This window comes from Oncorhynchus keta, chromosome 34 (genome assembly GCF_023373465.1).
Source record: "Oncorhynchus keta strain PuntledgeMale-10-30-2019 chromosome 34, Oket_V2, whole genome shotgun sequence".
NCBI lineage: Eukaryota > Metazoa > Chordata > Actinopteri > Salmoniformes > Salmonidae > Oncorhynchus > Oncorhynchus keta.
In genome coordinates, this window is record NC_068454.1 from 33,510,343 (window position 1) to 33,528,564 (window position 18,222).

The 18,222-nt window shown below is 45.9% G+C and overlaps 1 protein-coding gene across 1 annotated transcript in view; it reads left to right on the forward strand.

Annotated features, from left to right (window-relative positions):
* Window positions 1–18,222, forward strand: part of LOC118366978 (rab3 GTPase-activating protein catalytic subunit) — a 51,002-nt gene that overhangs the window by 8,372 nt on the left and 24,408 nt on the right. Inside the window, exons 8-17 of the mRNA XM_035749864.2 lie at window positions 510–609; window positions 4,161–4,242; window positions 4,435–4,503; window positions 6,064–6,137; window positions 7,489–7,581; window positions 7,907–8,070; window positions 8,634–8,744; window positions 9,039–9,211; window positions 11,503–11,557; window positions 16,782–17,159. Coding sequence (XP_035605757.1) covers window positions 510–609; window positions 4,161–4,242; window positions 4,435–4,503; window positions 6,064–6,137; window positions 7,489–7,581; window positions 7,907–8,070; window positions 8,634–8,744; window positions 9,039–9,211; window positions 11,503–11,557; window positions 16,782–17,159 — 1,299 coding nt within the window. The remainder of the gene's footprint in view (window positions 1–509; window positions 610–4,160; window positions 4,243–4,434; window positions 4,504–6,063; window positions 6,138–7,488; window positions 7,582–7,906; window positions 8,071–8,633; window positions 8,745–9,038; window positions 9,212–11,502; window positions 11,558–16,781; window positions 17,160–18,222) is intronic.

The following is an 18,222-nucleotide window of genomic DNA, read 5'->3' on the forward strand; positions in this document are numbered from 1 at the left end:
CACTCCAAATAGCCCCAAGCCTACTTCCAAAGTTGTGGCAAAATGGCTTAAGGACAACAAAGTCATGGTATTGGAGTGGCCATCACAAAGCCCTGACCTCAATGTGTGGGCAGAACTGAAAAAGCATGTGTGAGCAAGGAGGCCTACAAACCTGATTCAGTTACACCAGCTCTGTCTGGAGGAATCGGCCAAAATTCACCCAACTTATTGTGGGAAACTTGTGGAAGGCTACCAAATACCAAATGCAGTGCTACCAAATACTAATTGAGTGTATGTGAACTTCTGACCCACTGGAAATGTGATGAAAGAAATAGATAATTCTCTCTAATATTATTCTGACATTTCACATTTCTTAAAATAATGTGGTGATCCTAACTGACCTTAGACAGAGACTTTTTACTTGGATTAAATGTACATATGATGGATGGAACAAGATAATACATCATCTTGACTCTTTCTGTTTCTGCCCTTTTCCCTTTTTCTCTTCTCTGTCTTATGTTGTTCTCCAGGGTTGTCCCCTGACTCCTCTTCCTCCCATCAACATCGCTATCCGCTTCACGTATGTCCTGCAAGACTGGCAGCAGTACTCCTGGCCTCAGCAGCCCCCTGGTCAGTACCACCAACAACACAACCACACAGCCTACTAAACTGGAAGAAATGTATCTGGTTATTATGACCCCTTGACTTTTCCCATATTTTGTTACGTTACAGCCTTATTCGAAAATGTATTAAATATGTCCTCGGCAATCTACACACCTGACAAAGCGAAAACAGTTTATTTTTTATTTTTTGCAAATGTATTAAAAATAAACTGATGCCTTATTTACCTAAGTTTTCAGACCTTTTACTATGAGACTCGAAATTGAGCTCAGGTGCCTTGATCATTCTTGGGAAGTTTTTACAACTTGATTGGAGTCCAACTGTGGTAAATCCAATTGATTGGACGTGATTTGGAAAAGCACACGCTTGTCTATATAAGGTCCCACCGTTGACCGTGCCTGTCCGAGCAAAAACCAAGCCATGAGGTTGAAGGAATTTTCCGTAGAGCCCAGAGACTGAATTGTGTCGAAGCATTGTGGATTGTGTCGATCTGGGGAAGGGCCCCCAAAAATGTCTGCACCATTGAAGGTCCCCAAGAACACAGTGGCCTCCATCATTCTTAAATGGAAGAAGTTTAGAACCACCAAGACTCTTCCTAGACCTGGCAGCCTGGCCAAGCTGAGCAATCGGGGGAGAAGGGTCTTGGTCAGGGAGGTGACCAATCAAGCCTTTATGGTCGAATGACCAGACGGAAGCCACTCCTCAGTAAAAGGCACATGACAGCCTGCTTGGAGTTTGCCCAACGTCACCTAAAGACCTTCTGACAATGAGAGGCAAGATTCTCTGGTCTGATGAAACCAAGATGGAACTCTTTGGCCTGAATGCCAAGTGTCACGTCTGGAGTAAACCTGGCACCATCCCTACTGTGAAGCATGGTGGTGGCAGCATCATCCTGTGGGATGTTTTTCAGCGGCAGAAACTGGGAGACCAGTCAGGATTGAGGGAAAGATGAACGGAGCAAAGTCCAGAGAGATCCTTGATGAAAACCTGCTCAGGACCTCAGACTGGGGCGATGCTTCACCTTCCAACAGGACAATGACCCTAAGCACACAGCCAAGACAATGCAGGAGTGACTTCGGGAGAAGTCTCTGAATGTCCTTGAGTGGCCCAGCCAGAGCCCGGACTTGAACCCGATCGAACATCTCGAGAGACCTGAAAATAAATGTGCAGCAACGCTCCCCATCCAACCTGACAGAGCTTGAGGGGATCTGCAGAAAAGAATGGGAGACAATCCCCAAATACAGGTGTGCCAAGCTTGAAGCGTCATACCCAAGAGGACTCGAGGCTGTAATCACTGCCAAAGGAGCTTCAACAAAGTACTGAGTAAAGGGTCTGAATACTTATATACTTATTTAAATGTGATATTTCAGTTTATAATAAATTAGCAAAAATGGGTAATTGTGTGTAGATTGATGAGGGGGGATTTAGAATACGGCTTTAACCTAACAAAATGTGGAAAAAAGTCAAGGGGTCGGCATACTTTCCGGAAGGCACCGTGTATTCCAGAGTCGATATGGGATCGAATTCAGCCCACTGCCCTTCTAACTCGGACAGTCGCACTCCTCCTACCTTACCTGGTTGATCTTATAAAACCACATCCTATCCGTTCAGTAAAACCACTAAATATGAAACGGGAAGGAGCTACAGTGTCTTCAAAGTATTCACACCCCTTGACTTTTTCTAAATGTTGTTGTGTTACAAGGTGAGATTCAAATGGATTTAATTGTCTTTTTTCTGTTGATGATATACATAAGACACTCAGTCTCTAAGAGCATTGCACACCTGGATGGTACAATATCTGCACATTATTCTTTAAGAAATTCTTCAAGGTTTCTCAAGGTGGTTGTTGACCTTTGCTAGACAGCGATTTTCAAGTCTTGCCATAGAGTTTCAAGACAATTTAAGTCAAAACTGTAACTAGGTTACGAAGGGGAACATTAAATGTCATCTTGGTAAGCAACTCCAGTGTGTATGTGGCCTTGTGCTTTAGGTTATTGTCCTGCTGAAGGGTGACTTCGTCACCCAGTGTCTGTTAGAAAGCAGGCTGAACCAGGTCTTCCTCTAGGATTTTGCCTGTACTTAGTTCTATTCCGTTTATTTTTACCCCCCCCCCCCAAAAAAAAAAACCTTGCTGATTACGAGCATACCTATAATATGATGCAGCCACCACCATGATTGATAATATGAAGAGTGGAACTCTGATCTTTTGTTGGATTTTCCTCAAACATAGCATTTTCTATTCAGGACATAAAGTTAGTTTCTTAGCCAAATGTTTTGTTGTTTTATTTAGACCCTTATTACAAACAGGTTGCATGTTTTGGAATATATTTTGTCTGTACAGGCTCCCTTCTTTTCATTGTGTCCTTTAGGTTAGTATTGTGGAGTAACTACAATGTTGTTGATCCATCCTCAGGTTTCTCCTATCATAGCCATTAAACTCTAACTGTTTTAAAGCGGCAGGGTAGCCTTGTGGTTAGAGCGTTGGACTAGTAACCGGAAGGTTGCAAGTTCAAACCCCCGAGCTGACAAGGTCGTTCTGCCCCTGAACAGGCAGTTAACCCATTGTTCCTAGGCCGTCATTGAAAATAAGAATTTGTTCTTAACTGACTTGCCTGGTTAAATAAAGGTAAAACATTTTTTTTTTTAAGCCACCATTGGCCTCATGTTGAAATCGCTGAGTGGTTTCCTTCCTCTCTGGCAACTGAGTTAGGAAGGACGCCTGTGTCTTTTGGAGTGAGTGGGTGTACCACCCAAAGTGTAATGAATAACTTCACCATGCTCAAAGGGATATTCAAAGTCAGCTTTTTATTTATTTATACCCATCTACCAATAGGTTCTCTTCTTTGCGAGGCATTGGAAAACCTCCCTGGTCTTTATGGTTGAATCTGTTGGAAATCACTGCCCGACTGAAGAACCTTACAGATGATAATTGTATGTGTGGGGTACAGAGATGAGTTAGTCATTCAAAAATAATATTCAACCCTATTATTGAACACTGAGTCCATGAAACTTTTATGTGACTTATTATATTTTTCCTCCTGAACTTGGTGCTAGGCCTATGTAGGTTAGACCATAGTGTATTGGAACCGGTCTTTCAACGCCTCCACACGCATTGCCAACTTTTTTAGGAAACTGATATAATCCACTCGATCTCTATGCTCCAAATTCAATAGTGGATGATTCTTCCCACGGCCATGTTAAGTGCTGCTCCCTGGGGTACATTTTAGTGCTGCAAAGAGATGCTCAACTCTTTGAGTGGTGCAGGGAAGGTGATAAAAGGTAAGAGATTTTCAAACGGCTTCCAAACAGTCACTATTTCTGCTCCTCTTGAATGGGGCTGGTGAGCTCTAGTTTGAGAGACCAGAGTATATTTGGACCTTTAGTTTTTATGGGATGAATTTGCCTGCCTTCAAGGCATTGAAGATGACAAAGCGTAAAAAGTGTTTACAGTTTGGGTTCTTCTTGCTACTTCTAAGTGGAAGTATTGTGTGCTGAATCAAAGTCATGTTTGAACAGTGAAGGTAAGTGGGTTTTTTTTTTGTGTTTTTTGCTGCCTCCAGACTTCGACGCTCTCCTCGGAGGTGAGGTGGGAGGGGTGGAGTTCGGAAAGCTACCATTTGGAGCGTGTGAGGATCCAATCAGGTAGGATCGATGGTACTGTAGCCATGACGATAAAACAATTCATGCTTAATTTAGCAATTTACATCATTGGTCATGTGTATTATTTGTGTCTTCTAATAAGAGCCTGTAATTAATTGTTTTATGTAATTAATTAATCTCATAAGTGAAGTTGATTATGCGAAACAAACATATATGTATTTAATTGTTGTTTAGTGAGCTTCACCTAGCGACCACCTGGCCCCACCTGACAGAAGGCATCGTGGTGGATAACGATGTGTACTCGTATGTATCCACCACCACCCTCCCTCTCTCTTCTGCCCTGCTGGTTGACACACACTGAAAAAACATCTCAACAACCTGAGCTATGATCTATCAACAACATTGTTTGTCCCCCCACAGAATGACAGGTATTTAGACAGGTAAGATGGAGGTGTCGTCTTCAATAAATAGAATCAGTAGCCAGCTTAAACTCATCAAGTAAGTGAGCATTGAGATAGAGAGAGGGAACCTCCAGGTAGGTGATGCCAACAATGAAATAAGTTCCCTTTGAAACATTGGGAAAGGTTGTTGCCCATAATAATTTCCTGTGTGCCAGACAGTGTAGGTGTTGAGGATGGATCTGGAGGAGTTGCGTGGGAGTTGATATAACAAGTACTTCAGCCCTTGCATCACCACTCGCTTGTTCAACTGCATTAAAGCTGAATGACTTTACGCTTTTCAGTTTAGTGATAAAGTGGTGCTCAGTGAGCCAGCGCATCTTATTAACAGTGTTTGTGTTTTTCTTTGAGGCCCTTCATCCTAAATGTTCATGACATTCACTGTATAAAGACATCGAAACTAATCTCAGCCCTCTGAAGAGAATCGAAGACCGAGATTAGCCCAGCCTAAGATGGTCCTCCTCCAAATATGTTTTGGGTTTTATTTTGATGGTTGGATTTATTGTTGAATCCCCTTAGGGCATTCTGGGATAGAAATGTTATACATGGTGTTTTGGCGTTTAAAAAAAAAAGATATGAGTTGAAATGTAAATTCTACCTTCCCTGACTGAATGGGTAATATACCTGGGTAAGAACCCCTTTTTGCACTCAGAACTGCCTCAATTTGTCAGGGCATGGACTCTATAAGGTGTCAAGTGTTCCATGGGGATTCTGGCCCATGTTGACTCCAATGAGTCCCACAGTTGTATCTAAATGGCTGGATGTCCTTTGGGTGGAGGACCAGTCTTGATACACACAGTGAACTGTTGTGTGTGAGAAACCCAGCAGCGTTGCAGTTCTTGACACAAACCGGTGAGCCTGGCATGTACTACCACACCCCGTTCAAGGACACTTAAATATTTATTTTGCCCATTCACCCTCTGAATGGCACACATACACAATCCATGTCTCGAGGCCTAAAAATCCTTTAACCTGTTTTCTCCCCTTCATCACTGATTTGAAGTGGATTTATCAAGTGACATCATAGCTTTTACCTGGTCACTCTGTGTCATGGAAAGAGCAGGTGTTCTTCATGTTTTGTACACTCAGTGTAGATTTATATGGCAAGTGATGTTTAGTGGTCTTTATTTCAAAGATCTCAAATTAACCAAAAGGTCAATAGATGATTATCATGTAATTACTCTTTCCACTATATAATCCCTATACTAACACCAGGACGTTCCAGGCTGTAAAATAAACTACACTAACAAGGAACCTTTCCTCCTTTCAGAGCACCATGTTTTAATAGCCATTGTTCAGTCCTAACCTTGACTATAATGGTAAATGTGAACCACTGAAACGATCCAGGGCCAGTTTACCTTCCTCCCCTGTGTTGTCTGACTGTGTTCTCTGTGTGACCTTATAGTGATCTGGACCCGCTCCAGGCCCCTCATTGGTCAGTCCGAGTCAGGAAAGCAGACAGCCCCACCTGTTTGCTCGGTAAGACCTTCACAAAAAGACTTACTGACCTTAAAGAAACATTATAAAATCCCATGGATACCCATGTAGAGCAGTGTGCATTTCCATTGTCCTTCAGCTACCAGATATGTGTATAGTGGGGGTTTTGGGAACTACATGCAAAACAGGTCTTTTGTAAGATATGTTGGACAATAAAGTAGGGTTAGGTCGATGGTGACTAAATCATTTGACAGATGATGGTTTTAGCCTATTTGATCTTGACTGGCACCTCCCAGTAAAAAGACTGAGTGTCACAGGGCAGCACACAGGTGACATTCAGAGTAATTTGCCTATTCCTATTTGTTATGGCCTATTTTGTATCGGACACTGATTTAACTATCTTGTGTCGAGCTGTTTAAAAAAAATGTGTCCTATATTCCTTTCTCTCTCCATTCGATAGGCTATGAATATGATTGGCTTGTCTCCGATCAAGCAATGGACGTAACAGAGTTCCTTCTCAAAGTTATTTGAATAGTCTAAAAACTTAAGGTAGCCAGAGTATTAATAATTAGAGAGAACAAACAATATCAATAGGAAAATAGAACGTCAAGTTAAATCAAGTTTACGCTTTTAAGAAAGAAATGACTCTTGCTGGCCGGGAAAATCCTTCCATGCGAGGTTGACAACCAAATGGCCAATAACCTGATCCTCCTACTAGGCCGATCATAAAAGCTTTATGACTAGTTTAAAGTTATGAACCGTAGCTTATTTCCCAAATATAGTAGCCTACGAAAGTTTTGCTCTAAAGTTGTTATGGCTTTCAAAAATAACCAGAATGGAAGTCTATGGTCTAGGCATAGGCTATTCTCAGTCACAGCTTTATGAGCGAGAGAAAAATAAATAATATTGTTTGTTATATTATTTTATGATGCAAATAACGCTATTATTGGCCAGTTTTGAAGACTGATTCTATCCAGCCCGTGATGTAGGCCTATAACCTAGTTCACTACAGGAAGAAAGTCCGTTCCTCATCAGACAGTTACTGCTCCAGCATGTACGTGCCACAGACACACACACACACAAACCAGTTCTGCTCCTCCACCGGAATGTAAAATTAGAAAATATTTGCCATTGCCGGCACTTTGCCTCTTCCCAGGCTTTCAACAACATTTATCTTTTGTCATGGTTCTTCCAGTTGCATTCAATTTCGCACTATAGCCCAACTGTTTTAGCTGATTTAAATGTTTTGGTGGCCAATAGAGAGAGCATCGTATATCACAATGTTTTATGGGTACCTAAGCACGATACGACAAAGGTTGCCATTGCCCAACCCTACAATAAAGCTTTTTGACTTTGAATTGATTGTAATAAAATCTCATGTTGCCCATCCCAGGTGACTTCCTGACGGAGTTCTTCAAGCTGTGCTCTAAGAAAGAGTCAACAGAGGAGATCCTGGGACGGGGTCCAGTTGAGGAGGAAGGCAAAGGTAATAGGACTCCCTCTATTAGTGTGTGCTATGGCTACTGGGGTGTGTATCAATAGTCTAACATCACTCACTCCCTCTCATTTTCCAATATGTTGTGTGCCCAAAGGGGATTTGTGCAGAGCTCAGTGCTGATGGAGGAAAGGACGAGTAGAACATGAAGCCACTTTGGAATATTGAGATGCACCCTTGGCTTGTGTCTTTCCATTTTTGTTTGTTTGCTGGTGCATGTGAAGGGAGCATATGCTCTCTCTGTCAGAGCCCACCCTCATTCCCTCCCTGTGTATAATGTTTCTCTCTCTCTCCCTCCCCTCCCCTGTCGTTACAGATGACATCAGCCATGCCCTGTCTAAGTTGACAGAGCCCACGGCCGTGCCCATCCCCAAGCTGTCTGTCTCTAACATGGTGCACAGCGCCCGCAAACGCATCCGCCGCCACCGCCGCGTCGACGAATCACCGCTCAGCAACGATGTACTCAACTCCATACTGCTGGTGAGAGGGGCAACGCATAGACACACACACAGTGAAACCCAATATAAACAATGCATCAGTTCTGATGGGTACGCTAGGCCATGTGTTTGGCCTGCTCAGATGTCTACCGCAGCCCTCTGAAGGATTTATGGGGATTTAGTCTTTCTGACATAGTACACAAGTGGCTCTGCCTCAGTGGCTGTGAGAGAGAGAGAGCTCCAGACATTCACTGAGAGGAGAGAAAGGGAGCCGAGTCTGCAGCCAGGCTCCACTGGCATTGCTGTGTGGAACAGTTTCTTAATCAGCCGTGAAGACACTTGGAGTCTCAATTGGCAAGCCCCTAAGGGCCTTTATGGGTCCTGGTCAAAAGTATTGGACTGAATAGTGAATAGGGTGCCATTTTGGAATACACACACTGCTAGAGGCTCAGTGGTGAGTCAGTGAGGTGAATAAAACATTTAAACCACACTCTGTTAGTAGCATAATTGTTCCTTGAGGGGTTTTTTTTTGTCCAAAGGGTGAAATGGAATGGATGTTCCCTATGTAAGAGAATGGTTAAGCTCATATTTGTGTGTGTCTCTCAGTATCTCTTCCCAGACGCCGCCATAGACAAGTCATCATCAGAGAACAGCGAGAGCAAGGCTTCTCAATTGAATACTGATGGGAAACCAGAAGAGAAGGAGTCTGACGACTATGTATGTCTGCCCTCTATCTCTATCTCACTATTGTTCTCACAGACAGACATTGTACATCAGGGGTGTGTTCAGTAGGCATGACATTCCAACAAAAACATTTAAATACCTGAACTTGTCTGATAAAAGCACTCGTCTTTTTTCAGTGTGAACGAGATTGTTCCTTACTGAACGAAACTCACAAATACAATTTTCAATTGTCAAACTTACACATTCAGAAAATCCATGATTGATTAGTGTAATTGTCTGTAGTACCGCATCCTGATTGCATTCTCTTTGTCAACTGTCTCCATCCAGAACCTGTACAACCAGCTGAAGTCTGCGCCTAGTGACAGTCTGACATACCGCCTGGCTCTGTGTGTGTGTCTGGTTAACTTCTACCATGGAGGGGTCAGGGCGGTAGCTCACCTCTGGCAGGAGTTTGTCCTTGAGATGAGATACCGCTGGGAGAACAACTACCTCGTCTACGGGTGAGACATTATCTTTTTTTATTACGCAACAAACTAAACTGCAAAAGAAGAAATGTCCTCTCACTGTCAACTGTGTTTATTTCCAGCAAACTTAACACGTGTATATATTTGTATGAACATAAGATTCAACAACTGAGACATAAACTGAACAAATTCCACAGACATGTGACAAACAGAAATGGAATAATGTGTCCCTGAACAAAGGTGGGGCCAAAATCAAAAGTAACAGTCAGTATTTGCCGTGGCCACCAGCTGCATTAAGTACTGCAGTGCATCTCCGCCTCATGGACTGCACCAGATTTGCCGGTTCTTGCTGTGAGATGTTACCCCACTCTTCCACCAAGGCACCTGCAAGTTCCCAGACATTTCTTGGGGGAATGGCCCTAGCCCTCACCCTCCGATCCAACAGGTCCCAGACGTGCTCAATGGGATTGAGATCCGGGCTCTTCGCTGGCCATGGCAGAACACTGACATTCTTGTCTTGCAGGAAATCACGCACAGAACGAGCAGTATGGCTGGTGGCATTGTCATGCTGGAGGGTCATGTCAGGATGAGCCACATGAGGGAGGAGGATGTCTTCCCTGTAACACACAGCGTTGAGATTGCCTGCAATGACAATCAGCTCAGTCCGATAATGCTGCGACACACCGCCCCAAACCATGATGGACCCTCCACCTCCAAATCGATCTCGCTCCAGAGTATAGGCCTCTGTAACGCTTATTCCTTCGACGATAAACGCAAATCCGACCATCACCCCCGGTGAGACAACCACGACTCGTCAGCGAAGAGCACTTTTTGCCAGTCCTGTCTGGTCCAGCGACAGTGGGTTTGTGCCCATAGGCGACGTTGTTGCCGGTGATGTCTGGTAAGGACCTGCCTTACAACAGGCCTGCAAGCCCTCAGTCCAGCCTCTCTCAGCTTATTGCAGACAGTCTGAGTACTGATGGGATTGTGCGTTCCTGGTGTAACTCGGGCAGTTGTTGTTGCCATCCTGTACCTGTCCCGCAGGTGTGATGTTCGGATGTACCAATCCTGTGCAGGTGTTGTTACACGTGGTCTGCTACTGCGAGGACGATCAGCTATCCGCCCTGTCTCCCTGTAGCGCTGTCTTAGGCGTCTCACAGTACAGACATTGCAATTTATTGCCCTGGTCACATCTGCAGTCCTCATGCTTCCTTGCAGCATGCCTAAGGCACGTTCACGCAGCTGAGCAGGGACCCTGGGCATCTTTCTTTTGGTGTTTTTCAGAGTCATTAGAAAGGCTTCTTTAGTATCCTAAGTTTTTATAGCTGTGACCTTAGTTGCCTACCATCTGTAAGCTGTTAGTGTCTTAACGACCTTTCCACAGGTGCATGTTCATTAATTGTTTATGGTTCATTGAACAAGCATGGGAAACAATGAAGATCTTTGAATTTATTTGGATTTTTACGAATTATCTTTGAAAGACAAGACAAGACTTTTTTTGCTGAGTCTATATATTAATTTAGCAGCAGTGTGCTTTTACATTTTTTTTAAGGGATATTTTGACATTTTGGCAACTAAGCCATTTCTTTACTTATCCAGAGTCAGATGAACTCATGGATACCATTTTTATGTCTCTGCGTGCAGTTTGAAGGAAGTTGCTAACTATCATAAGCGCAATGACTGCATGTCTATGGGAACATCTAGCATGCTAGCTGTGCCTGTAGACTACCAACGTGCTAGCTGTTCCCCTAGCCTTCAAGTCATTGCCCTAGTTAGCAATGGCTTGTGAAACTACCTTCAATTTTGTTCAAACTGCACGCAGAGACACATTTTTTAAACATTTTTTTTATCCCTATAAGATCAGAGAAACAAGTTACATCATATATTTGTAGCAAGCAGAGCGAGCAGTGGCGCGATTCAGAACCATAAGCACACAGCCACCGCTTGCTCATATCCCTACAGTGCACTGGCTCCCATCAGTTATATTTAATATGGTGTCAACATCATTTAATTTTCATGCATTTTGGTGTCAAATGTTGTTGTTTTTTGTCACCTTCTCAGTCGTTCTACAAGAAAATCTCCTGGGGGCATGCGCCCGGACCCCTGCAGCAAAGACCCCCCCCCACCCCTCCCGCTACCTTTCCCACCGCTGTTGAAAAAAATCCTAGGGGAAACACTGCACTTGATTAGAGGGAATAGAAATAGAAATTGGATTGAACCCTCATCAAATTGGATTGAACCCAAACCGGAATCCCATCAATAATGATGTTGAGGGTATACACCGGGACTGTATACTGAATTATCCACTTCCCTGTCTTTTATTTCAGACTGGCCAGTGGTCCTCCAGACCTTCGCTGCTGTCTCCTGCACCAGAAACTCCAGGTGACGAGCCCAGTCTATCAACTGTATACATACAGACCTCACTATGATTATTACTAAGACTGTTTACTCAGTCCTAATTTAAAAAAAAAAAAAGCTTTGTCAGAGTTTTCCCTCTTTAAGGCCTGCAACAACAACAAAGCTCTCTGTAATGCCTTTGGTAAAAAACCACTGTAAGCCCCACACACCAACATAAACAATAGCTACATGAAAGCATTAATCCAGCACAAGGCAAACTATCTGCAGAAATGAATTGTTTAGGAATGATGGATTAAGATGGTGGTAGCAGCAACTTGTACACCAGGGTCTCTATCTTTCTGTGTTTTGGTTTTGCATATTAGTTTGGTAGCGATAGCATGTAAAAACATTTTTACTGGTAGTACAAAAGGGGTACATCTCTCCTCCGAGTGTTCACTCAATTGAGTCTAAATTTATCCTGGAGAGGATAGGATGAATAAGGTAGAACTGTTGATAATAATGCCTCTGCCTTAAGTTTATGATGCAGAGGGTGTGAGTGAGTGGACAGATAAGAGTGTGAGCCGACAGGTAGGAGAGAGAGCGAGCCGACAGGTAGGAGAAAGAGATCCGACAGGTAGGAGAGAGAGATCTGACAGGTAGTAGAGAGAGATCCGACAGGTAGTAGAGAGAGATCCGACAGGTAGTAGAGAGAGATCCGACAGGTAGGAGAGAGAGATCCGACAGGTAGGAGAGAGAGATCCGACAGGTAGGAGAGAGAGAGATCCGACAGGTAGGAGAGAGAGAGATCCGACAGGTAGGAGAGAGAGATCCGACAGGTAGGAGAGAGAGATCCGACAGGTAGGAGAGAGAGAGATCCGACAGGTAGGAGAGAGAGAGATCCGACAGGTAGGAGAGAGAGAGATCCGACAGGTAGGAGAGAGAGAGATCCGACAGGTAGGAGAGAGAGAGATCCGACAGGTAGGAGAGAGAGAGATCCGACAGGTAGGAGAGAGAGAGCCGACAGGTAGGAGAGAGAGAGAGAGAGAGAGAGAGGGAGCCGACAGGCAGGAGAGCGGGCGAGCCGACAGGCAGGAGAGCGGGCGAGCCGACAGGCAGGAGAGCGGGGCGAGCCGACAGGCAGGAGAGCGGGGCGAGCCGACAGGCAGGAGAGCGGGGCGAGCCGACAGGCAGGAGAGCGGGGCGAGCCGACAGGCAGGAGAGGGGGCGAGCCGACAGGCAGGAGGAGCCGACAGGCAGGAGAGGGGGGCGAGCCGACAGGAGGAGATCGAGCCGACAGGCAGGAGAGGTCGAGCCGACAGGCAGGAGAGCGGGCGAGCCGACAGGCAGAGAGCGGGCGAGCCGACAGGCAGGAGAGCGGGCGAGCCGACAGGCAGGAGAGCGGGGCGAGCCGACAGGCAGGAGAGCGGGGCGAGCCGACAGGCAGGAGAGCGGGGCGAGCCGACAGGCAGGAGAGCGGGGCGAGCCGACAGGCAGGAGAGCGGGGCGAGCCGACAGGCAGGAGAGCGGGGCGAGCCGACAGGCAGGAGAGCGGGGCGAGCCGACAGGCAGGGAGAGGGGGCGAGCCGACAGGCAGGAGAGCGGGGCGAGCCGACAGGCAGGAGAGCGGGGCGAGCCGACAGGCAGGAGAGCGGGGCGAGCCGACAGGCAGGAGAGCGGGGCGAGCCGACAGGCAGGAGAGCGGGGCGAGCCGACAGGCAGGAGAGCGGGGCGAGCCGACAGGCAGGAGAGGGGGCGAGCCGACAGGCAGGCAGGAGAGGGGGCGAGCCGACAGGCAGGAGAGGGGGGAGCCGACAGGCAGGGGCGAGCCGAGGCAGGGGGCAGCCGAGGAGAGGGGGCGAGCCGACAGGCAGGAGAGGGGGGCGAGCCGACAGGCAGGAGAGGGGGGCGAGCCGACAGGCAGGAGAGGGGCGAGCCGACAGGCAGGAGAGGGGCGAGCCGACAGGCAGGAGAGGGGGGCGAGCCGACAGGCAGGAGAGGGGGCGAGCCGGGCAGGAGCGGGCGAGCCGACAGGCAGGAGGCGGGCGAGCCGACAGGCAGGAGAGGCGGGAGCCGACAGGCAGGAGAGGGGGCGAGCCGAGGCAGGGAGAGGCGGGCGAGCCGACAGGCAGGAGAGGCGGGCGAGCCGACAGGCAGGAGGCGGGCGAGCCGACAGGCAGGAGAGGGGGCGAGCCGACAGGCAGGAGAGGGGGGCGAGGCAGAGAGGGGGCCAGTCTGCAGGCAGGAGTGTCTCCCCCCTAGGGCTGTGACGGTCATGGCATTTTGGATGACAGTAGTTGGCCTGCCGCGGTCACCGTAATAACTGTTTGAATAGCAAGAAAATAAATGTATACAGTATTATTTGCAGTTGTTGTACTTCAATAACACAACCCCCAAAGCAAATCTGGGGAGAAAATAGAAAATAAAAAAATGTAAAAAATGTATTTGAGAAGGAAAAATCATAGCTGTTATGCTGGGAGGTAGAACAAAGTAATAGGATGCCATTTGTAACCCCCCCACCCTAGCCTGGAGTTGACCAATCCGAAGTCCTTACAGTACAACTTGGCCAATGGCCAAATAACAAGGATCCTGCTTCAGACTCGATGTACAGACCAATGAAAACGTAGCATACGTAGCTCTGAGTTCAGGACTGACATTCCACAGATTCTAAACAGCTGTTGAACTGAGACCCAATTATTTCCCTTGACAATTCCCTATTGACCATTAGTACTCTATTTAGTTTTTAGTACTCTCATCCTCTGCGTTGTGTATTTATCTTCAAAATATTCTTAGAGTACCAGTCAGAAGTTTTGACACCTACTCTTTCAAGGGTTTTTCTTTATTTTTTAAAAACTATTTTCTACATTGTTGAATAAGAGTGAAGACATCAAAACTGTGAAATAACACATGGAATCATGTAGCAACCAAAAAAGTGTTCCAACAAATCAAAATATATTTTATATTTGAGATTCTTCAAAGCAGCCACCCTTTGCCTTGATGACAGCTTTGCACCAGCTTCACCTGGAATACTTTTCCAACAGTCTGCGGTTCCAACTCATCCCAAACCATCTCAATTGGGTTGAGGTTGGGTGATTGTGGAGGCCAGGTCATCTGATGCAGCACTCCATCACTCTCCTTACACAGCCTTGAGGTTTATGTCTAAAGACTGTTGACACCTTGAGGAAGCCATAGGAAAAGGAATCTGGTTGATATCCCTTTAAATGGAGTCAAGGCATCCAATGGAACAGAGAGCTTTCAGGAAAAACAGCACTTCCTGGTTTGATTTTCCTCAGGTTTTCGCCTGCAATATCAATTCTGTTATACTAGTTCTAGTTTCTGGGCCTGAGAAATAGGCAGTTTCAAAAGGGTACGTTTTTTTAGCCAAAAAATGTCAATCCTGCCCCCTACACTCAAGAAGTTAAGTGTGCCTTGAATTGTAATTAAATCACTGACAGTGTCACCAGCAAAGAACCATCACACCACCTCCTCCATGCTTCACGGTGGGAACCACACATGCAGAAATCATCTGTTCACCTACTCTGCGTCTCACAAAGACATGGCGGTTGGAATCAAAAATCTCCAATTTGGACTCATCAGACCAAAAGACAGATTTCCACTGGTCTAATGTCCATTGCTCGTGTTTCTTGGCCCAAGCAAGTCTCTTCTTCTTATTGGTGTCCTTTAGTAGTGGTTTCTTTGCAGCAATTTGACCAAGAAGGCCTGACTCACACAGTCTCCTCTGAACAGTTGACGTTGAGCTGTATCTGTTACTTGAACTTTGTGAAGCATTTATTTGGGCTGCAATCTGAGGTGCAGTTAACTCTAACTCTCTCTTATCCTCTGCAGCAGAGGTAACTCTGGGTCTTCCTTTCCTGTGGTGGTCCTCGTGAGAGCCAGTTTCATCATAGCCCTTGATGGTTTTTGCAACTGCTCTTGAAGAAAATGGCAAAGTTCTTGAAATGTTCTTAATGTCTTAAAGGAATGATGGATTGATTGACTCAAACGCATTAATTAGGAAAGAAATTCCACAAACTGAACTTTTAACAAGGCACACTTGTTAATTTAAATGCATTCCAGGTGACCTATCTCATGAAGCTGGTTGAGAGAATGCCAAGAGTGTACAAAGTTGTCATCAAGGCAAAGGGTAGCTACATTTTTTTGGTTGCTACATTATTCCATATTTGTTATTTCATAGTTTTGGTGTCTTTGCTATTGTTTTACAATATAGAAAATAGTAAAAATAAAGAAAAACCCTGGAATTGAGTAGGTGTGTCCAAACGTTTGACTGGTATTGTATATTATAATTGTTGGGGTTGCTCTTGACACATTTTCTCCTCTCCTCTGCTCCTGACTGCATGTGCTGCCATTGAAATAGAATGAATAGAACCCTCCCCCCTCCCAAAAGAAAAAATCAGTTAACATCATTTGAATGAACATTCTACATTACTTTGGAAATCGTTTCAATACCAGGCAGTGTTTCCAGGCCTGTTCTATTAATTATTTTTCTATGTGTCCTGCTGCTGCATTGTGGTCATCCAGTCAACTTTTGTGCCAGCCCTACTCCCCATGGCCCAGCCAGATGTCTGCAGAGGCCCCAGACAGAACCAGACCCATAAACAGTGTTGTTATTCAGCTGCCCACGCCTCACCTGGGGGAGGGAGGGATTGAGGAGAGTGAGGGGAAGAGATAAAAGGAAGTAGGGAGAGGTGGTAATAAAGATGTCCGGAGAGAGTGTGAGCGAGAAGGAGAGGTAATATCTTTCTGGAAAGGCGGAGTGAGCCACTTTATCTGCAATCACTTTAATAAGAGGAAGAGGTGCCCAGGCTGCACTGGGCAGAGAGCTCCTGACTCATAAGCTGAGTCTGTCTCTGTATCGCTCTCTCCCTCTACCTACCTACCTCTCTGCTCTCTTTCCCCTTTCTCTCTCTTTGTTCTCTATTTCTCTCACACACACACACACCCACCCACCCACCCACCCACCCACCTAGGCTGGGCATGCATCAGTATTAGAGCAGGAAGTGACTCTATTCATAGTAATGAAGTGCTGCAGCCTGCACTAGGTAGACATTTGGAGCTCAGTGTAGGAGGAAGAGAAGACTTTAGTGTGGGCACACAGGGACATGATGATGAGAAATGGCTCGATAAGGGGCAAAGGGATGGGGTTATACCGGATAGAATTACACACACACACACACCGCCCAAAAGCTTGCCATCTGCTGCTGTTTCCCTGACTCCCTGCACTCATCACTCTTTGTCCGTCTCTGCCCCCCAGATGCTCAACTGCTGCATTGAGAGGAAGAGAGCGAGGGATGATGGAAGGAAGACTGCTGAGGGAGGGAAGGAGAGGGAGAGAGGGAGGGAGAGGAAGGTTTCAGGGGCAACCGGGACTGAGAATGGGCGCCTGGGGCCGGAGAGTGCGGAGATGGGCAGAGAGGTGTCTCCTGGGAAGTCGTGGGACTCGTGGAGTGACAGCGAGGGCGAGGACGAGTTCTTTGAGTGCCTGAGCGACACAGAGGAGATGAAGGAGGCTGGGTCCACAGACGGAGAGAAGGGCGGGGCCAAAGTGGCCAAGCCAGACGGTCGGCTCCACCCCCACGGGAAGTTGACCCTGCTCAACTCCCAGGAACCCCTGTACATCCCTGTTACTCAGGTCAGACACACAAGCACACACAGCCATTTCAATCTTCATGGTGGCTTCAAGCACCCTTTAATTGTTTAATGTTTGGTGTACAATGCATATCATTGTTAAATGATTCCTAGGACCAATATGTCCACATACTGACCATGTCATTAACAATGCCACAGGTCAGACAGATAGACAGCCATGGCAGATGTACTGTACAATATGCACCACTAACTCATTTAACTATTCATTACTACATTGTAGTGATACTGTGACTCATTAAACTATTCATTTCTACATTGTAGTGATACTGTGACTCGTTGAACTATTCATTACTACATTGTAGTGATACTGTGACTCATTGTTACTATGATACCATAAATCACTATAACACAGTTGCCCTGACCAATACACACTGCACACAGTGCCTAATTCATTATCACAGACTTTTAAGAAATTGTTGTAACATAAATCCAATAATTGGCTTTAAATGTCTGTGGGTTCATCTTAATAAGTATGGTAAAAGCCAAGAGCAGCATGATGTGGAACTTAGCCTGACAGGCTCAACTCAGCAAAGGTTGTGCTCAGCCTCTTATTGTAGAAGGTATTTGGGGGCAGGTACAAAACATCTTGTTATAATTGGCTATATCCTCTTCCATTTGGTGATCAGCCTCTATGCCAGGGGTGTGAAACTCATTCCATGGGGGGCCTAGTGTCTGCTGGTTTATTTATTTTTTCCTTTCAATTAAGCCCTAGTCAACCAGGTAAGAGACACTCCTTATTAATTAGTGACCTTAATTCATCAATAAAGTATAAGGGACGAGCGAAGACCAGCAGACCGTTGGCCCTCCGTGGAACGAGTTTGGCACATGTGCTCTATGCTATGAGTCTCTCTGATAGTGCTACCTCCCTCCCTCTACATTCCCTGCTATGTGTGTGAGCCCAGAGCTAGCCTGGAGAGATGTGTAGCTCCTTTACCCCTCATCAATTATAGACTGGGATGAATAGTAGAGTTAATTAATGCACAGGGCTGAGGCTGACACTGTTCAATGATTAACACTAGGAGGTGAGACGCAGGAAGGGAGATGGT